Raw genomic sequence first — 22,413 nt, 5'->3', positions numbered from 1 at the left:
GAGTGGATTGAAGACAACATTTCACAAAAATTAGAAGACTTTACAGGTGTGTCGGGTGTAACTATTGAATGTAATAACGCACAAAATGTTAGTGAGATAACAGAATTAATTTTTGGCCAGCCAAAATAAAAACTGCCAGGCACGGGCATTAGATTCTGCAAAAATCCCCTGGTCAGTAATGAGTTTAACAAGCCCTCTAAGTGATACTGGTGAAGGCTCAAGAATGAGAACCGCTGCTCAGGATACAGCCCCCTCTTCTTTGATGTTACCTCCTTTATTCTCCAGTTGAGTTCTGTCCCTGTTTACTTCTGCTGTGGCCTTTGGAGTCTTTGATTTATTGCAACCTTGAACTTTTCTTCAGATAACCCTTTGGCTTTCCTATGAGACTGTGCTGCCTCTCCTTAGTGAAGATCACTGGCTTTTTACTCCTTATAGATTCTTTTCTTTATCATATCATCTCCAGAATATTCTTTTCTTTTCCTCTGTAGCCTGATCCCTACTTTTGGACATGCTGACTTTGAGATGCATGTGGGACATCCTGGTGGAGATACTTAATGAGCGATAGGAATTCATGAAGGTGAGGGAAGGTGTTGGGAAGCCAGTTCATCTTGCCGCACCCTGGAAAGCCAGAGAAGGAGGTTCTTTGTACTTCATTAAAACGGTGTCTTCATTTCCGTTCCCATCTATGGAAATCTATAATTACAGAGAAGAAAATTATTAGTGATTCTTTTAGAACGCCTCCTTCCGCTTGTTTTCAAATGACTGATTTTGTTAGATCAGTCATTTGCAGTGGGGGAGGGGTGCGTATTTTCATTGTTACGAATAACCAAGAGGATAAGAGAGAAATTTGTTATATTAAATTGTTTGGGATAGAACATTTGCTTTTAATAAGATCAGCCTCAAACTGGGACATTACAGATGTTATGCATTTTCAGTTTTAATACAGGTTTCCCCTGCTACCTGGAAGTAGAGTGTTCCTGTGAAACCTTTCTTAAGCCGAAATGGCCAAAAGCAAAGAAACCATTACCGTAGGACTCATCTTGCTAGTGGATGCACAGAATAAACCAAGATAAAGCACAGATGCTCACAGACAGTGACACAGTCCAAAACCATGGGGGCTTGATGCTGAGATGCTGAGCAAGGTTCCTGGGCAAGGACTGGGCGGTACCAAGGTGCTTGGGGAGGACGCTCCCTCTGCAGCAGCCTGCTGTAAGACAGGCTGAATGCTGCTTTTGCTTTGCCCTTTTTGTTTTGTAAAAGTGAAAATTTTCTTGGGGTTTCTTCTGGTTAGCGGAAACAGGTACTAATGGAGGTCTTTCGTAAGAGCGAAGTGGTGCGAAGTAAGCTTTTGAAAAGTGGAGGATGCCTGTGTATCTAGACATTTTTCTTATGTATCTTATTGCTTGTCTCTCCTTTTATTTCTGCGTCGTTTATTGAAATAACTGACTCTAAGTCATAATATGAAAACAGTGAAATGCACCTAGGTTCCTTAGGGTGCAGGCTAACCAGGTACCAGGGTGCAAGGCTGTGACAGAGACTTGAGAGTGCAGTGATGCAGAGAGTGAAGTAGCTCTCTCCGCTGTGATGGGGGTGGCGGTTCACAGCTGATGAACTACTGCTTGTTTTAGGTCATTCGGGGGCCCAGGTTCCTTCTGTTTGCTTAGCCATCCGCTAGGGTATTGTCCTTATTCTCTTGGTTGAAACCAAGTTACCTCACAGCTGCATTCCAAAAAAAGTAAACAACTTCCTTTAAGGATAGATGGCACAGAATTTTGTACACGTTACTCTGTTCGCATCTCGTTGGCCAGAGCTTAATCACGTGGCCACTCCTGATTTAAAGGAGCTGAGGCAATGTAGGCTCTTGGCAACCCTGCTCCCCACTAAGAGGGGGTGGGAGAGGTGTTCTTTTACTAAAAGAAAGGGAGACTGAACATTAGGGGACAGTTGTCATTCTGCCACTCCAGAGTTTGGGGATCCCCAAGACCACCCTCACGTTCAGTAATTCACTAGAAGGACTCAGAACTCTTGAAAGCTGTTGTGCTTGTGGTTATGATTTATTACAGTGAAAGGTTACAGGTTAAAACAAGCCAAAGAGAGGCATGGGGCACACAGGAGAGGTCCACGTGTGGAACTTTGAGTTGTCCTCACCACAGGAATCTGGGATGGAGGTGACTTCTGTCAATGACAACTGACAATGCCCATGAAGTATTGCCAACCAGGGGAGCTCACCTAAGCCTTAGTGTCCAGGGTTTTTATTGGAGTTTGGTCAAATAGATGAGGTTGACCTTCTGTCTCCAGCCTCTCAGAAGGTTGGTAGTGCATGGTCCAAAGCCTCCACCGTATATCACAAATCACATTGTTAGACCATCTGGAGTGACTCTTAGCCCCTAGATAAACAGACATTTGTCAGGCAGGGCATTCTGAGAGCAAAGGCCAGACCCCTCTTTGAGCAGGGTTAATTCTTTACTGTATAGCCACATCTGTGCGTAGCCTTTGAGTTTTTTAACAGAGTAGCGTAATATGTGTACTTTGATCTTAAAAGCCTTTTTAAAAAATGGATAGATATATAGAATCATACATTTAAAAAACTGCAAGAGACTAGGGTTTGTCAGGTCCACCTCTATCCACAAATGAAAGAACTAAAATCTGACTGCTTAAAAGGTCAGTTAAAGTTGGTAGTGTCTCTGGGTCTCTACTTCTCATGAATATGGACGTGTACAGTTGGGGTCTAGATGCAAGCTGTTTGTTGGACCTGTTTTCCTCCTTAGTCCTTCTGTCACATGTATGGCAGCTACTGTTTCTGACCCAGACAGGTGCGAGGGTCAAAGCATCTGTTTTGTTGAATTGTATTAGGCTGGTTCAGTTCAGTAGGAGTGTTCTTTTCAGGAGTTTATTATACTGATAGCATTGTTCGTTTCTCCACTGAAGATTTGGAGACATAGGTTTGTACAAGGTAAGTGTGATTTTGTACCACAAACCAGCCGTGCAGCCTTATCAGATATTTTATCTTAGCCCTTCTATCCTAGAAGGCGCCTATGTGCAAAATAGCTAGTATTTGGCCTGCCTACTCCATGGATGTGTTGTCAAGATAAATAGGATATGTAAGAACCCCTTGGAAAAATAAAAGCACTATGGAAATGTAAGATATAGCGGTGTGTTGAAATTTTTAAAATTTAAATGTTAAAAATTTAAGGAGTACTGAAAAAAAGGAAATGTAAAGTGTCAGTCAACAGGTGAATTTTTTAAAAGAAGGTGGGAATGTGGTAATTTTCCCTTCCCTTTTTCTGTTTCTTGCATTTTCTCAGTTTTATGCAGTAAACATATAGTGCTTTTATAAATCGAGAAGGAAAAACTATTTTTGAAAAGGAACACTTAACAAGACTGAATACCGAAAACACGCAAAGCAGTGTATAAACACAAATCATGAATTTGGAGGGCAATAGAGAATGCCTCAAGAAAAGATAGATCAGACTCAGTTCTAGAAAAGGCTTCAGTACCCACATGTATAATTCGTTGTTTAGAGAGTGCTGTGTATATTGTAGCCCCTTTTATTTGGTGGGTTAAAGTTCTTTGAAGTCTGTGTTTGTTTGGTGTTGATCAAAATGGTATCATACAGTACAGGAATTGTTTAACTGTGCATAAAAAATTGATAATAGGAAAATGCTTCAGTATACTGAAGGTGAAGAGACCAGGTTAAAAAAATTTTTTTAAGGGTTCTGTTACACTAGGAATAATGTTTGGTCTAAATATCTTGACGTTTTATTTTTATATGTTTTTCAAAGGTATTTTAAATACATGAAATACATGCTGTATTACGATATAAACTTGTCAGCTCGGTTTAGAATCCCTAAAAACCAGTATATGGTGAAGACAAAAGATTGTTACAAAGGCACAATAATGCCCTTCACACAGGTGTCTGATGGTTGTTTTTAATACCTTGGTGAAAGTCTCTTCAAAGTCAAAACCTGAGTAGTATGTAGGTGGGTCTGGAAGAAGGTTCTGCTTCCCTGGGTTCTGAAATTCAAGAATCTCCGTTGTGCTCTAATAGCTTCAGTGGTCTGAGAACCATAGCCTTAGACAATGATGGTCTCTAAGGTTGAACCAAAACAAAACCTCGAAACAGCTGTTTATCTGGTGTTGAAGCCTTCAGCATTTAAGGACAGATGAGAGCCCAGTGGAGCAGCTTTGTTAAACTTTGTCAGTGACTGTGTCCTAGCACTTCGTTTACTTTGTCACTCGTGAGGGGGATACTTGGCCCTAGTAAATTAGTTTTGCACATGGCCTCCCACTGCCCTCCCCAGGAAAAAAATCCCACATGTGCTATACAGGTGTCCTGGAGAAGAACAGCCTGCTTCTGAGCTTTGTATCCTCAGTGGACATCCTGGTTACCCGCTTCCCTGCAGCTGACCAGTCCCTGTGAACCCAGTTGCCAGTGTCAGAGTCCTTTTTTTAAACTTTCTTTGCTTATTTTTAAAAATATATTTTAAAAAGTTTTAGTTGTGGTAAAATGCATATAACATACAATTTACCATCTTCACCATTTTTAAGTGTGGCATTAAGTATGTTCACACTGTTGTGTAACCATCACCACCATCTGTCTTCCCAGAATGCTTTTCATCTTGCATAACTGAAACTGTACCTGTTAAACAGTAGCTCCCTGCCCTCCCAGCCCCTGGCAGCCACCCTTCTGCTTTCTGTCTCTGTGAATCTTACCACTGTAGATACCTTATATAGGCGGAATAATATGGCATTTGTCTTTTTGTGACTGGCTTATTTCACTTAGCATAATGCCCTCGAGGTCCATCCATGTTGCAGCATTTGTTGGAATGACCTTCCTTTTGTTTTTTGAATTTTATTTATTTTTTTAATACTACCTTCCTTTTTTTTTTGCGGTACGCGGGCCTCTCACTGTTGTGGCCTCTCCCATTGCGGAGCACAGGCTCCGGACGCGCAGGCTCAGCGGCCATGGCTCACGGGCCCAGCCGCCCCGCGGCATGTGGGATCTTCCCGGACCGGGGCACGAACCCGTGTCCCCTGCATCAGCAGGCGGACTCTCAACCACTGCGCCACCAGGGAAGCCCTACTACCTTCCTTTTTAAGGCTGAATAGTGTTCCACTTTATGTATATACCACACTTTGTCTATCTGTTCATCCATCAGTGGACACTTGGGTTGCTTCTATCTTTTGGCATTTGGGAATAATGCTGCTGTGAACGTGGGTGTACAAATATCTTGAGACCTTGCTTTCAAGCCTTTTGGGTATACCCAGCAGTGGAATTGCTGGGTCATACGGCAGTGCTATTTCTAATTTTTTGAGGCACCACCATAGCATTTTCCGTAATGGCAACACCATTTGACATTCCCGCCAACAGTGCACAAGAGTTCCAGTTTTTTCACATGCACGCTAACACTTATTTTGTGTTTTTTGGATTGTAGCCATCCTAATGGGTATGAGATGTTACCTCGTGGTTTCAATTTGCATTTCTCTAATGGTTAGTGATGCTAAGCATCTTTTCATAGGCTTAATGGCCATGTGTATATTTTCTTCAAAGAGATGTCTATTTAAATTTTGTGTCCATTTTTTAATCAGTGTATTTGTTTTTCATTAAGTTGTAGCACTTCTTTATATATTCTGGATATTAGTCCCTTTTCAGGTAGATGTTTTAAAATATCTCCTCTCATTCTGTGAGTTGCCTTTTGCTCAGTTGATGATGCACTTTTTGATGCACATTTTAAAATTTTGGTATAGTCCAATTTATTTTTTTCTTTTGTTTCCTATGCTTTGGTGTCATCCAAGGAATCATTGCCAAATCCAATGTCATGAAGCTTTCTCCTATGTTTTCTTCTAAGAGCTTCATAGTTTTAGGTCTTACATTTAGGTCTTTGATCCATTTTGAGTTAATTTTTGTATATGGTGTATGTTAAGGGTCCAACTTTATTCTTTTGCCTGTGGATATTCAGTTTTCCCAACTTCATTTGTCAAAAAGACGGTGCTTTCCCCCATTTAATGGTCCTAGAGAAGTCCTTTTAAATACACAGGTCCCTGGGATGGGTCATACCGTAAGCCAGTTATTAAGCAGTTTCTTAATTGTTAGCAGAGAATTGACAGCTAACTAAGGTAGAGGAGGAGGCCCTGAAGAAGGAAAAAAGAGGTGTTGAGCAGCGATGTGGTGGGAGCTGCAAGTAAACTTGCTTTATTTTGGCCTTGCCTGGTGATGGTCTGTGTGGCTGCGCGCTCTTTTCTCTGCATTTGTGGAGCATTCATGGATGAGTATGCTACCATAATATGCACATTCATTCTTCCATTGTGTATTCATTTCTGTATTCCAGTTCATTCAGCAACTATTTCTTTTTTTCCTGATAAATTTTTTTTCTTGTTTAATTTTTTTAACATTTTGAAGAGTGTGGCCCATTTATTTATTTATTTTTTAGCATCTTTATTGGAGTATAATTGCTTTACAATGGTGTGTTAGTTTCTGCTGTATAACATAGTGAATCAGCTACACATATACATATATCCCCATATCTCCTCTCTCTTGCGTCTCCCTCCCACCCTCCCTATCCCACCCCTCTAGGTGGTCACAAAGCACTGAGCTGATCTCCCTGTGCTATGCAGCTGCTTCCCACTAGCTATCTGTTTTACATTTGGTGGTGTATATATGTCCATGCCACTCTCTCACTTCGTCCCAGCTTGCCCGTCCCCCTCCCCGTGTCCATTCTCTACGTCTGCGTCTTTATTCCTGTCCTGCCCCTAGGTTCTTCAGAACCTTTTTTTTTTTTTAGATTCCATATATAGTTGTTAGCATATGGTATTTGTTTTTCTCTTTCTGACTTACTTCACTCTGTATGACAGACTCTAGGTCCACCCACCTCACTACAAATAACTCAATTTTGTTTCTTTTATGGCTGAGTAATATTCCATTGTATATATGTGCTGCATGTTCTTCATCCATTCATCTGTCGATGGACACTTAGGTTGCTTCCATGTCCTGGCTATTGCAATGAACATTGGGGTGCATGTATCTTTTTCAATTATGGTTTTCTCAGGGTATGTGCCCAGTAGTGGGATTGCTGGGTCATATGGTAGTTCTATTTTCAGTTTTTTAAGGAACCACCATACTCTTCTGCATAGTGGCTGTATCAATTTACATTCCCACCAACAGTCAGCAACTATTTCTTAAGTAACTGTTAAATGAAGATAAGATAAACCCATACATGTACATATGGCTAGATTAATGAGACTGAATAAAAGCCACTCACTTTCATTACTTAATAGTCAATATACTTGAGAGTTATGAATATGAAAGCAACAGATTAACACTGACGAATATGTATTTGGGCATTTTCTGTGTATGTAGTGGGAATTTTTCTGGTGTGTGATGAACTGTTCAGAACCTTACAATGTTAATAATTCTATTACAAATAGATAAATAGCACTTTAGCATGAAAATGATTTCTCTTGGTGATTAGTATCATTCTGTGGGGAGATATTAAAATCTACCAGTAATCATAGTAAAGAAGACAGAATGAAGTTCTTTTTAGTGGGATTTGACTAACCTCTTAAGATGCACATTGGAAGTCCAGAGTGAACTGGTGACAGTGCGTGCCAGCAAATATGAAATTGAGTTGTGGGAAAGTGTGCATCAATAATTTCCATATAGTTTTTAGTAAGCAGGATCTTCCTGGCACTCTTCATAGCGTTTTGAACATCCCTGTGGAGAGCATGAGAGAGTCAGGAAATCTTTTGCATTGTGGGCACCCAGGGTCCCTGGGCTCACAGAGCTGCTCTCCTGTTTGCCTTGCACTTGCCTCCTCTGGCAGCTGCTGTTCTGTGTAGACATGGGGGGCGGGGTGGGACTGCAATGATGCCTCTCATGTGGTGTCTTTCTAATTTCATTACTTGAGGCCTAATAGGTATAGGTGCGTTTAGCTTAGAACCTTTCAAGGGCTGGGACATATCCAGCACATTTTGTAGAGTCACATATAGGAACACAGAACAGAGCCGAAGTCTTTAGGCTTAGTTTTTAGTTCATTAGTTTTGGTTTCAGTCTTTTTTTTTTTTAATTAATTAATTTATGGCTGCATCGGGTCTTAGTTGCAGCACACAGCATCTTTAGTTGCAGCACGCAGGCTCTTTGTTGCCATGCGTGGGCTCCAGAGCACGTGGGCTCAGTAGTTGCATTGCACGGGCTCTCTCCTTGCCCCACGGCATGTGGGATCTTAGTTCCCTGACCAGGGATTGAACCGGCGTCCCCTGCATTGCAAGACGATTCTTAACCACTGGACCGCCCGGGAAGTCCCTCAGGCTTTTTCAATTTGAGCTTTTTCTTTTAAGACTATCTTAATCAGACCCCCAAGTAATCTGAAACTTATAAAAGCAGGGTTGCTAAAGTTGCAGTGGGTTTAGGGAGTGGAACCGTCCCTGCTTGCTGTTTTTACCCCCAACTTGTTTCCTCCCGCACATCCACCCTGACTACAGTTCACAGCCCGTGGGATTCCGAGGAGCACTAAGCAGACTTTGTTTTATAGCTGAGGAGTCCACGGTGCTGTTGGACTCATCCCAGGTCATGTAGCCAGGCAGCACAGTTGGGCTGGCATTAGAGCCCAGGTCTTGAGTCACTGAATCTATTGTGTTGTAGACCAGAGATAGCTTATTTAAAATAACAACGTTTGTATTTTATAGTCTTCAAACGGTTTCCACATAGGTGGTCTCATTTGATTTTCACTCTGTGGCCTAGCAAGGTAGATTTGTATAGTAGTAGCTAATGTTTATTCAGGGACTACCCTAAATACTAGGAATCAGGGTACTTTTGCATACATGAATTCATTCTTTATTCATTTTTTTAAACTAATTTTTAAAAACCCAGAAATTGGCTTCTACATTAATGCTTGGATAAGACGAGGTTAGTAGGTTATTTTAGGTTATGAATTACCGTCTCTGAAATGTTTATCACTTTCCTCAAGGCCATCTCGCACTGTGGAACTAGACTGGGAACCCAGTCTGCAAGAGTTTCATCTGAAAACTAGAAGGCAGTTTTTATTTGCAAGTCTGGCTTGATAATTGGATGGCTGTTGTTAAAGGGCATTCTCTTTTTAGTGAGCAGGGTTAGTCAAGAGGACACATTGTAATTCGGAACATTGTGTAGGGTTACGGTTGTAACCCTAACCCTAACTGAACTATCTAGCATCTGCTGTTGGACAGAAGAAAATTACACAACTGATGTCATCTAGCAGTGACAGGGCTGATTAATTGCTACTCCTAGTATTCAGCAAAGACCAGTTTTACAGTTAGGTTTTTACTCCTAATCCATTGTCATAGGCCATCTTAATCTACATATAGATTATTTAAATGGATTTGATAGGACAGGCTGCCTTAAATCTTCTCTGGGATACATTTTTTAAAATATAAATAAACATGTAGAGCATCAAAGTTGTTACATAATCAAATTTCTGAAATTGAAATACATTACTAAAATATGTGAATATAGTAGTTTTAATTTTTTATGTTTAGTTTCTGAAAATAGTTCTTCAGTATGTCTTGTGTAGAGCACCAAAGGGAACTCTAGTAGTCAACTACCCAAACGTCTGATAGTGAGAGAGCCGGATAAGATAGTAATTGAGACTCAGAGAGATGGAGATTTACCAGAGGTTGATGAAGCTAGTTAGAGGCAGAGCCTGGATTAGAAATAAGTCTCTCACCCCTAGTCTTTTATTCATAATCTTTTGATTCACGTATGCTGTGTATTATGCTACAAACAATAACAGATTGATTGTCATTGTAGTTTTATTCAGTCCGTTTTTAACATTGATTTATCCAAATGTGTATTGTTTACCTTGTTGGGTTTTTTTTCTGTATTTTTGATGGTTCATCCTAGAGAATTTTCCTTCTATCTAAGGGATATCCTTTAGAATTTCCTTTAGACAAGTTTGCTGGTGGCATTAACCTCTTTTTATTTGCCTGAAAGTGCCTTTATTTCATCTTTCTTGATTGAATATTTCTCTGGGCTTAGAATTCTAAGTTAGTAATCATATTCTTTCAGCACTGTTGTCTTCTGGCTCTGTTGAAAACACAGCTGTCTGTTTAATTGCTGCTCCTTTGAGTATTTTGTTGGAATCTCTGATTTTCCTACCCATGGCAGCTTTTAAGATGTTTTTTTTCTGTCTTCAGTTTTTCATAGTTTTACTATTATATGTCTAGATATAGATTCTATTTTTTCCTGTTTGGGGCTCATTGGGCTTCTTGAATTTGTGGCTTGATATCTTTAATCAGTTTTAGACTGTTTTAGTCATTATTTCTTTAAATATAACTTATGTTTTTCTCCTTTTTCCCTCCAATTTATTTAAATTAGACTTTCTCATGTATCCCCGGTGTCTCTTCTCCCATCCATATTCTCCGTCCTTTTGTGCTTTATCTGGACATTTTCTTCTGACTTATTACAGTTATGCTTTTTTTTTTTGCGGTACGTGGACTTCTCACTGTTGTGGCCTCTCCCGTTGCGGAGCACAGGCTCCAGACGTGCAGGCTCGGTGGCCATGGCTCATGGGCCCAGCCGCTCTGCGGCATGTGGGATCTTCCTGGACCAGGGCACGAACCCGTGTCCCCTGCATCGGCAGGCGGCCTCTCAACCACTCAACCAGGGAAGCCCCCAGTTATGCTTTTATTTGTTTTTCGGTTTTTTTTGGTTTTATCTATTTATTAAGTTCTTAATTTCTAATATTGTGTCTTTCAATTCTAGAGTCACCGTGTAGTTATTTCTAATATTTTCCAGTTCTTTACTGATATACTGAAATTTGTCTTTTCCCTCTTTGAGCATAGTAAGCTTGATTAATTTAAAGTCTACCTTAAATTCCGTATCTGGAGTCTCTGTAGGTCTGTTTGTTGTTGTTTTTTTTTTTCCTCTTGGTTCATGTGATCTTTCTTTGTGTGCCTGGTGATTTTTATTTGTGTACTAGATACTATATTTGCAAACTCATTTGTAGAAATGTATGAAGTTTAGGAAGTTGTCTCATCCTGAGAGGATCCACATTTCCTTCTGCCAGGTGCCGTGGGGCACTCATGGGGCAGCCTGGGGTCACCTGCATCTGCTTTCGGAGACTGAGATGACCTGGGGCAGGCCTGCCTCCAGTTTACTCTGATCCTGGGGTCCTACGCCCAGGTGTGAGAGCTGTGTCCTAGGAAGGGAGCCCTAGCTGTTGTTGCCTTAGCTCTGTGTGTGTTCTCAGCCACTCCTTGAGAATTGCCAGATTTCTCAGAGGGAAAGGGTCTCCCAGTTTGGGGAGATGATGTGAGGTGGCAGGTCTCCTCTGTCATCTGAATCTTGGCTCAGTGATTTTTCATTATTTGCTAGGCCTTCTGTGTCTTGAGGCAGTTTTTTAAAACTATGTTTTGTCTAGCTTTCCTCCTCCTCAGCGGGAGGGTAGGTGCAAATTACCTAGTTCACTGTTTGTTATGGGATTTTCTCAAAAGTAGAATTTGAATGTGTAAAATGAAATATGTTTATTTCTTTTTTCCTTTTCTTGATCTTAATTGAATCCTGCACCAATAGGAGTTTGCTGTTCATAGGTCAAATTATATTCTTTGAAATTGGATGAAATTACATCTTCAGTCCTTCATTCCTTTCACTTTTCAAAACTTTAAACATTTGGCTGGGATAGCTCTTTTACTTTGGAATGGGGGAAGAACCTTTAAAACTTTTTTTAAAAAATGATTTTGTTTCATACTGCTCTACCCTCATTAAACTATGGATAAAGATTTTCATATTGGCCTTTTGCAATAGGTACCTGGTAGATCTTAAATAAATGAGGCTTTTAAGTAGATGGCCAGATGAAGTAAACTTTTTAAATGTATTTTGTTCTTTAATTTATGTTCATTTAGCAGATTAATAGTTGCAGATAATTTTTGTGAGTGTGCATTCTTAATGTACAGTGGCCAGAACACCCACACGCTTTACTTGTAAGAGCAGATGTGCAGAGTCAGAGTTTATACTGAAGTCAAGAACTGTGTGTTAACACATTTCCCAGACTCCTTTAAGATAAGGGAGAGGTCTTGAGGTACTGGACAAAGTGAGCCTCTTGAAATCAGAAGTATTGAACAGCACTGATGGCATTCCTGGGACTCAGGGTGAACACATTGGGTAGCCATGCCCTTACCTTCGTCAAACTTAAAAAGGCAAAACAAAGCAAAGCAGCCCTTCTCTCCGCCAGCATCCACAGCACCTGATCAGGGTTCATCACTTTGCCTCCTGTTCTCAGCCCTTTCCACCTGCCCCTTGTCTCTCTGTTGGACTCAACTCTGACTCTCTGCATGTCTTTCAGTCACCTATTAAGAGTAGACAGTAAAAATTCATAATTAATATAAAGTCAGCAAGGAGAAATTATAAATCCTGTATATACTAAGAATAGAAATATTTGAAAGAAAATATCTGCTGATGTGTGTGGATAAAGTGTGGCTATCTTAAGATGTTATTCAATAAAAGATTTTTTTAAAGCATATCAAAGCCAGTTTATCTTGGATAATGTATAAGGCTTCTCCAGTGGTGTATGGTAACCCTTTGATATTAACCTATATAATTACTAGAAGAAAAATACTTAATTGGAGGTCATATTAATTTTGTGAAGAATAATGCAGTCATGTCCCAAGATGTAGCCGTTTGGGTTAGAAGAATTTGACTTCACAAGGAATTTCATATAATGCCTGCTTTGATTTATACCTTGCTCACCACTAAGCCAGCTGACACTTGAGATGAGCCATTTTGGTGGCTTCATGGTATAGTTGGTCATGCGTTGCCTTAAGGAGAGTGCCAGATTTACCAATTTATTATTGGTGATAGTCTTTCTGCATCATGTCCCCTAGTTGCTTTGATTGACTTCTTTTAGGATTTTTGCATAATAGATGAATTACACTATGACTGTACTTCTAAGTGTGCAGTCTGTAATAGCAAAGACAGAATTTAAGAGCCATATTATAGGGCAGTGCATGAAGGAAAATGTTTTCTTAGGTTCCATTAACATTAATTAATGTTAAGTAAGCACAGTACGTTAGTTGGATTTGGTGATGTTTTACATAAGAAGGTGTTAGGATTGATGCCCAGAAATGCATAAAAGTTTTTCCTGTTGAAATTAAAATTTACAATAGTTATAATTAAAACCTGATACTTAGCTGTAAGGAGTTTCGGGGGGAACAGATTTCACTTGTGAGGCCAGAGAATGCTCTGCTTCGGAAAAAGTTTCCTCGGTATGATATTTTGAACTTTTATGAATTGAACATTTGAAGTTAATTTCTCATTTTTCTTGATATTGAAATAAGATATCAATTAGTAGTACCTTTTGTCACGAAATTGATATATTTCTTTCTTCCCCTAATACAGAAGCTCCACCATGAGACGAGGTGGATGGAGGAAGCGAGCTGAGGATGACTGGGAAAAATGGGTGTGTTTTAAAAGAATAAAAATAATTATATTGAACTGTCTAGGTATTTTTCATTCTTCTTTTAGTTTATAATGTGGTTGAAGGCGTTTTCTAAATTGTAAATCACTTTAGACACCAACTCTGTGTTTTCACAGTGTATTGAAAGCTTAAACTTTGAGAAATTTTGTCCTGAGGAAATAAATGTTCTGGTGCACAGAATTTATTGTATGATAATTTTATTGCAGCATTGCTAATAATACTGAAAAACATTAAAACGTAGATATCCAGTAATAGGGGATTATCTCTATACCGTGGAACAGTGTACACCCATCATTTAGCTGTATATTTCTTAAGCTGGCAAGATGGCCTTAACTAAAAGGGTGTATTATAAAGGACTGTTATTACATATGATCCTATTTGTGTAAAACCTCTGTGTTCTGAGGCACAGAAATAACTTTGAAAGTAAGATCCCAAAATGTTAGCAATGAATGGGATCATAGCTAATTTAAATTTTCTTAAAATTTTGACAGCATGTAATATTTGAGTAATCAAAAACAATGAAGTCATTTCCATTTTGGAAAAATATATATACCACTTCTAGACGCCTACAGCTTTATTCTAAAAACCTTATTGATATAGTAAAATTGATAGAGTCTTAATCGATTAACCTTAATTATTTCGACGTTCAGGAAAGGTGTGGCTGAATTCATAGATTTGTCAAGGTCTTTAGCAAAAATAATAATGTTTTTATATTCTTTTTGAGGTTGGTGTTATGAATATTAGTAGTACTACCAAACAGATTGATTAGATCCAGAATTGAGCCACTGAATCATTTATTGTATTCTTACCTGCATGTATGGAAGACTTTACTGGTTTGTCAAACTGCTTCATTTTACTTGAACTTATTAATCTTAAGCTTCACATACACAGAAGATGGTGGAAGCCAGTCAAAATATATTCTTACTGACCACTTGTCAAATTTTTAATTGATTTAAGCTTTGGTATAACTTTTGCTTGATTTTGTAGATAAGAACAATATTTTGTGGCATTACACTTATTAACCTTGACTTACCTTTTCCCTCTTTTAACGGAACTTTTACCATTGTAACAATGTGATAGAATTATTAAACATTGAGTTGACAGAGGGAAAAACTCTCCCTTGACCTGCCTGTTTTATTGCCTTGCATTATGGTTCATGTTTATCATTATACCTTATGTCATCCTTATACCTTGGTTACTAGCACAGAGTAAGGCCTTTTTATTATTTTTTTTTTAAATATAAATTTCTTTCTGAAAAGGGGAGGGTGGGAAGAAAAATAAAACTTTTGTGATTAGTTTACCTTTTCTTTAATTGTAGGGTGGGTATATGGCTGCCAAGGTCCAGAAATTGGAGCAACAGTTTCGATCAGATGCTGCTATACAGAAGGATGGAGCTTCATCTACAATTTTTAGTGGAGTCGCCATCTATGTTAATGGATATACAGGTTGAGTACTCTTTACTTTTTAGGTACCCCATTTTGGCATGTACTTTTATTAGGATTGGGAGCGATTTGTTTTAAATTCTGTTTTTAATTATTTATTTTGTATATAAAAAAGGTAAAAGTAAAACCCTCTGCTTAGATACCCCTCCTTCATGTTTCCTTTCCCTCCTCCTGTGCCTGCCGTTGTCTTATTTTAAATTTTATCAAAGCACATAGTTTTTTAAAGTCAAGTGAGGTTTAAAATGAAAAATTAGGATCCTCCTGCTTAAACAACTCATCACATGTATGGGGCTTCTAAACTGTGAGCTTCAATAGAGGGGGATCTGGTAGGGCCACTTCATTGGTGAATCTTCAGCTGTAATTATCCAGAGGTCCTTTTGGGCTGGTGGAGGAGGGGGTGGAGTGTGTGTGTCAGGTTTCCCAGACTCTTGCCTAGAGAAGGGTGTAAACCCAGCTGCTGGCATCCTGGTTGCCAGGAGGGAAGGAGAGGGCCAGGAATCTCACTGTTTAGGGAGTAGAGTGCCATTTAATCTCCCTGCTGTGTTCTTTCCTCCTCTCCATCCCTTCTCCCCTCCTGCTGTGCCTGTTGTCATCGAGTCCAGTATCTGGAAGGGACAGGATAGTGTTTCACTGTGAGTTGGAGAGTTCTGGAATTCTAATTCACAGTTTCAGCCGTGAGCTTCCTGTTTTACAACCTGTCCACAAGCCCACTCTTGGAGGTGCCCAGTGCCTCTGTTTTCACGAGTTTCTCTTGGTTTCACTGGCACCAAGCAGTGTCTTCTGGGTCTCCACACAGCCAGCTCATCTTTCAGATCTTACCTTTCTCTGATCTGCCCCGTCAGTTACCACTTGTCTGTTGGCTGTCAGATTTTACTGCCAAAGTTTTCTTTTTATTCTCTTCAGGATTCCTCTCCTCTTAAGATCATTTTCTTGTGTTTTTTGAGGTGAATGGCTATAAATACTTGTGTTGGTCAGTTAACGGTATTTCCTCCCCACTTCTCAGTCGGCTGATACCCGCTCGTTTTTAGGGTCTCCGTTTAGCACTCCCCCTCGGTTGTCTGATTGTCTTGCTCCTGGTGGGGGTGGCTTCTCAAGGTTCTCTGGGGCTCTGGCTCCTTGTATTTATTCACATCTTGGCATTTATTAGATCTTATTGTAGTTGCCTGTTTACTAGACAAGAGCAAGAGCTTCATTTCCACATTTTCATTACTGTTGTGTCCATGGTGCCTGTACAGTGATGGGTATAACCACTCAGGGGGTACTTGTTGATTAAAGTTAAGTTTTAATTTGGCTGATACAGTTGCCTGGTTGAGTTTTAGCAGGCGTGATTGACAATTTAGTCTAAGAATGTTATCTCAAAACGAATGGTGGTGCAACTTTGGGAAAATTCACATGCACCTTTTCTACTTAGGCATCTTAGAACGTTCAAGCTCCACAGACCTTCCTGAGATGCATTATAAAAGACTAAAGGTGTTAAGAAATAAACATTGCTTGTTACATCAGCAAGTTTTGGAAGTCCCCAGTTTTCGAGGGCACCCTTATTTACATAAGAGGAAGAAAAAAAGATTCTTTGTGTGAGGGAGAAAAAAATGAATATTGTAGTAATCATTACCATGGTTGAGAATCTGGAATTCTAATTTACTTTCATCACTAATTTTTATGTGACTGTAAGACATTTTCTCTTTTGGACTTATTATTATCCCTATCCTTTTCTTTAAGATAGAGTTAATTTTTATTCTTGTTATTGTTAGGATTACATTGCAATTCTTTAAAGTTCCTTTTTTTTTTTCCTTTGTGGTACGCGGGCTTCTCACTGCTGTGGCCTCTCCCGTTGCGGAGCACAGGCTCCGGACGCGCAGGCTTAGCGGCCATGGCTCACGGGCCTAGCCGCTCCGTGGCATGTGGGATCTTCCCGGACCGGGGCACGAACCCGTGTCCCCTGCATCAGCAGGCGGACTCTCAACCACTGCGCCACCAGGGAAGCCCTAAGTAAAGTTCCTTTATGTTGAATTTCATAGGGACGTGCAAGTTGTGGTGCTACAATTTTTTAGAAAAATTTTCACTTTTAGTGACTACTTTATAGATAAAACAGAATCTAACAGTCTCTGTGATAAATCAGCATGAAAAGAATAGTGCTGTAGATGCAGTGAGACAAGTAGGGAATCCTGTGTTGTTGTTGGTTCTTACTCATGCTCCCCATAGACTTGAACTGATGTTCCAAGTCTTCTTAATTCCTTTAAAGCTCCTAGTTCTGCCATCTGAACTTCTCTTTGGTAACCCACATCCCTTCCAACACAATTAGCTTTGAACTTGAGTTTAGAGATAAGATTCCCCCATCTTCTGGCTACTCTGCCTCTGTTAACCCATTCTCTCATCTCTTTTTCTCCCAAACAGCATCTTTTCCTTTCGAAGGTTAATAACTTCTTTGCCTTCTATCTCATTTTTTTAATTAAAAAAAAATTTTGACTGTAGAACCACATGCAGAAAAAATAGAGACCATGAACCTTTGCCCAGTTTCCCCCAATGTAACATCTTGTAGAGCGGGGGTCCCCAGCTTCCGGGGCCCCAGACCGATACCCGTCCGCAGCCTGTTAGGAACCGGGCTGCACAGCAGGAGGTGAGTGGCTGGTGCGTGAGTGAAGCTTTGTCTGCCGCTCCCCATTGCTCACATTACCGCCCGGACCACCCCCCAGCCCACCCCTCCGTGGAAAAACCGTCTTCCACAAAACCAGTCCCTGATGCCAGAAAGGTTGGGGACCGCTGCTCTAGAAGATGGTGCTGTATCAACCAGGAAACCGACATTGATACGGTCAAGACACAGAACCTTTTCACACAAGGATCCTTCCTGCCTCCCTTGTGGAGCCATACCGACTCCCTTCTGCTCTCAGCCTGGCAGCTACTAGTCTGGCCTCCATTCCTCTACTTTTTTCATTTCAAGAATGTTACGTAAATAGAAGATACAATATATAACCTTCTGGGATTGGCTTTTTTACTCAGCATAATACGCTGGAGAGTCATCCAAGTTGTTGTGTGTATCAGTAATTTTTTCATTTTTATTCCATGGTATGGATGCTCCACAGTTGAACTGTTCACCCATTTAAGAACTTCTGGGTTATTTCCTCTTTTTGGCTGTGAACACGTGTGTACAGTTTTTTGTGTGAACATAAAGAGTGCAATTGCTGGGTTATATAGTAGTTGCATGTTTCGTTTTTTTCTAAGAAACTGCAAAACTGTTTCCCAGTGGCTGTACTATTTACATTCCCGCTAGCAATTTATGAGTGATCCACTTTCTGTGTCCTTGCTAGCATTTAGTGATTTTTATTTTAAAAATTTAATAGGTATGTAGTAATAATCTCTTTGTGGTTTTAATTTGTATTCCAGTCGCTCCACATCCCCACCAGCATTTTGTACAGACAGGTTGGGTTTTTTGTTTGTTTTAATTTAGGTATTCTAATACATGTGTAGTGGTATCTCCTGGCGGTTTTAATTTGCATTTGCCTGATGGCTAAAGATGTTGAATATCCTTTCCTGTATTTATTTGCCACCTGTAGATCCTCTTCAGTGAAATGTCTGTACATGTCCTTTGCCTGTTTTCCAATTGAATTGTTTGGTTTTTTACTGTTGAATTTCGAGAGTTCTTTATATAATTCTAGATACTACTCCTTGTCAGATGTGTGGTTTGCAGGTATTATCTCCCAGTCTGTGGTTTGTCTTTCACCCTCTTCACATGGTCTTTTGCAGAACAAAAGTTTTTAATTTTGTTGGGGTCCAGTTTATCAGTCTTTCCTTTTATGGATTGTGCTTTCAAGTCAAAAGTCTTTGCTTAGTACTAGATCCCAAAGATTTTCTCCTATTTTTTATAAAAATTTTATAAGTTTAATTTTTAAGTTCATGGTCCATTTGAATATTTTTGTTTGTTGTTTGTGGCCTGTGGATATCCACTTGCTAGCACCATTTGTTGAGAAGGCCATTCTTCCTGCATTGGATTACTTGTGTACTTTGCCCAAAAATCAGTTGGACATATTTGGGTGGGTATATTTCTGGGTTCCATGTTCTATTCCATTGACACATGTGTCTGTCTTTTCACCAGTACCACATGGTCTTGATTACTGTACCTCTGTACTATATAGTAAGCCATAATACTGGGTACAGTGATCATTGCCATTTAATTCTTCTTTGGAAAGGTTGTTTTAGCTATTTTCTAGGACCTGTGCTTTTCCACATAAACTTTAGAAGAAGCTTTTCTGTGTCTACAAAATAGATACCTTGCTGAAATTTTGATAGGAATTAAATTAATCCTATATCTCAATTTAGGGAGAATTGACATCTTTACTCTGTTAAGTTTTCCAATCTTTGGACCTTTCATCCCATTTTACTCTGTGTTAATTAATTCAACGAATATATTTTGTATGCTGCTTGTGTGTTAGGTACTATGTTTGAACAGAGATGACAGTGATGGAGAATGTGGATTTTGTGACAAAGTAATCTCTGGGCATTAGACGTGAACAGAGCCAAGTGGGTGGCAACATAGAAGTAATTGCCTTTGAGGGTTAGAGTGATTACTTCATAGAAGAACTGAATTTTTGAACTGGTCTTGGATAAATAAGGTGTTTTTTAGACGAAAATGGGTAAGGGCATTCTTGTCCTAACCCTGACCTCCATTTTCACCTTTATATTCTCTCATTTTGGTCAGCAGGATTATTCTGATATTTGAGATTTGTCTTTGTACTTCCTCTTTCCTGTGCTGCTGTTTGTGCTCTTGCTTCCCTCACTTCTGTGAACTGGAGTCATATTCATGCATTAAGACCCAGTTAAATTAGATTTGCCTCCTTCCTTAAACTGGTCCACAGAATATACATTTCATAGCATTATTGCTAGAAACATTTACTTTTGACACCTGAGTTTTGTCTTGTATTGCCAGGTCTTACTTATGTGCTGAGTTTGGGGGAGTCCGAGAGCCCGTTGTGTGTGGTGCCGCTGGCCGGATGTGGATCTGAGAGAACACTGCGGGGCCTCCATTAGCTCCTCCTCCAGGGCTTCATCCCTCCGAGCTCTGTCAGATGTTGCCTTCTCCAGGAGACTTTCCCTGACCAGCCTTATGTAAAATACATGTATCTTGCCCCGCAGTTGTTTTCTAATCCCTTATCCAGCTTCATTTCTCTTCATAGAATTTATTTTCTCCTGAACTGGTATTTATCTGGCTTACTTTCTGTCTGCCCAGTGAAATAAAAGTGCTGTGGAGCACAGCCGACAGTGCCAGGGCCTAGAAGCTTGCCTGGCACATTGTAAGATTCTCAATAAATGTTAGTTGAGCCTACGAATGAATAGCAGAGTTCTGTGTTTGTACATTAAACACAAAATGTGTTTGATGTTTGACTGTTAAAATGTGTTCACTCATACGCTAATTCAACTTAGTTTTCTTAAATGGGTAGTTTTTTGTTGTGTTTTTTTTTGGTACGCGGGCTTCTCACGGTTGTGGCCTCTCCTGTTGCGGAGCACAGGCTCTGGACGCGCAGGCTCAGCGGCCATGGCTCACGGGCCCAGCCGCTCTGCGGTATGTGGGATCCTCCCGGACCGGGGCACGAACCCGTGTCCCCTGCATCCCCCTGCATCAGCAGGCAGACTCTCAGCCACTGCGCCACCAGGGAAGCCCAAATGGGTAGTTTTTAAATAAGAAATGGGCCACACTCTAGGCTTAACTGAATTGTAATCTCTGGGAAATAGGCCCTGGGCATGTTTATTTTGATGAAAGCTCTCCAGGTGAGCTAGTGCTTCAAATCTAGGGAGCTGTAATTGCTCTTCTGTGGAGTTGGATCAGGACAGTGAATATGGAAAGAGACGTTCTGGTAATTTTCTGCTTTTTTCAGTAGGTGGATAAGAGACCAGGTCTGGTGACTTTGGCACTGCTGAAGTTTGTGGAAAAGCAGGGCAGGCTTGGGTATGATTTGCAAAATGAAACAAGGGGATATGCAAGTATAACAGACTTATATCTGAAGTGGTAGGGATTTGTTTGAAAACGTAACCTTAACATTGATAATTTTCTGAGCATGTGAATATGGTGATTTAGGAAAAGAGTCCGTTTAATGCTCTAATCTAATTTTTTGAAATGGATACCTTCCAGGAATTATTTTCTACGAATATATACATAGCATCTCCTCCTGTTTCCTGTGAGACTGATGGTGTGAATCCAGGGATGTAGGAATTTAACCTCCTACATGGGAGAGACTTACTGTATTAATTTCTACCACCCCCTGTAATTTTGCCTGTGTCTGATAGGTATTTGCACCTGTTAGGTACTCAAAAATGTGTTCTTTAGGCTTTTGAGACGTTTCTTTGCTTTTTACTTGGTTGAGTGTATGTGGCTTTTAGTTGAATTTTGTAAGTCTGCTGTACTTAGGGAGGAGAGGAGAAAAGAGAGTAGGCATGGCTACTGGAGAAAGAGTATTGGCCAGGGGTCAGAAGACAAAGGGGTCTGCACAATAGCTAGGTGATTGTGCACAAGTCATCTAATTTTCCTCATCAGTAAACTATGCTAAATTATCTTTCTAATTTATAGGATCGTGAGACTCAAATGAAATAATGAAAGATATTAACTACTGTAAGACCAAAGGAGGTATAAGCAGCCATTGGCTTACTTCTGTCTAGCATGTATGTGACACAGCCAAGATTTAATCAAGTTCTTTGGACATGCAGGATGAAACGGTACACATGATGACTGTTTTCTCAATAGAGATCTATCAAGGAAAGCTTTTGCACAAGATTTTAAAACTTTGTTTATAGAATGTGTTTTAACCAGATGAGCAAAACTCTTTTGTAAGCTGTGTCCAGAGACGTCACAGTGGTCTTCAGTGGCTGTTCTGATGTTATGTGATGGCGTTTGCTGTGGTGGAATTTCACATGTGGAGCTTTAGGCCTAAATCGTGGTCCAGTGTTTAATATGTGCCTTTTACCTTTTCTGTGCTTGCCTGTCTCTTACTTTCTGTGGTTGGTTTTAGTTAATGCTAAAATTTGATTGCATACAGAATATTCTCGAAGAATGTTCTGTAAAATTAGCAGTAGGAGTATTATGGACCATGAGTGTTAGAGATTTGCAAAGCTTTCTTTCCAAGATACCTGTAAGTTTTAAAAATTGCACAGTCCTATTCAGTAAGAAACACAGTTTAAGTAAAACTTATTTTCTTGTTGATCCATGTTCTTTGATGTATCTTGTGTTTTGTCAAGAAAGGATACATGTAACATAGAAAAGAAAGGTGTATATGTTGTTCAACCTATAAGATGCGTTTTAGAACCTGTTTTTAGATCTATTAAAACTTGAAAATGTTGCCGTGTTACAGTCCTCTTTTGTCTGAAGTTGGTCTCCTTTGTAAAAACCTCATTCAGGATGCTGAGGAGCTAAGAATTTTGGTTTAAAAGGATGTTCCATTGGGATTTTGATTTGTGTTTCTCTCATGATTAGTAATGTTGAGCATCTTTATTTTTTTATTTTATTTTATTTTTTTGCGGTACGTGGGCCTCTAACTGTTGTG

The 22,413-nt window shown here is 39.8% G+C and overlaps 1 protein-coding gene across 6 annotated transcripts in view; it reads left to right on the top strand.

Annotated features, from left to right (window-relative positions):
• REV1 (REV1 DNA directed polymerase) overlaps positions 1 to 22,413 on the top strand; it is an 82,023-nt gene that overhangs the window by 10,076 nt on the left and 49,534 nt on the right. For all 6 annotated transcript variants that reach the window (XR_004352691.1, XM_032652161.1, XM_032652158.1 and 3 more), the window contains 2 exons: positions 13,367 to 13,427; positions 14,764 to 14,890. Coding sequence is in view for 3 of the 6 variants with exons in the window: in XM_032652161.1 (XP_032508052.1) it covers positions 13,377 to 13,427; positions 14,764 to 14,890 (178 nt within the window). In the remaining 3 variants the exon portion in view is untranslated. The remainder of the gene's footprint in view (positions 1 to 13,366; positions 13,428 to 14,763; positions 14,891 to 22,413) is intronic.

This window comes from Phocoena sinus, chromosome 13 (assembly GCF_008692025.1).
Source record: "Phocoena sinus isolate mPhoSin1 chromosome 13, mPhoSin1.pri, whole genome shotgun sequence".
Lineage (NCBI taxonomy): Eukaryota > Metazoa > Chordata > Mammalia > Artiodactyla > Phocoenidae > Phocoena > Phocoena sinus.
Note: the sequence above shows the minus strand (reverse complement) of the source record. Positions and strands in the feature narration are given on the sequence as shown.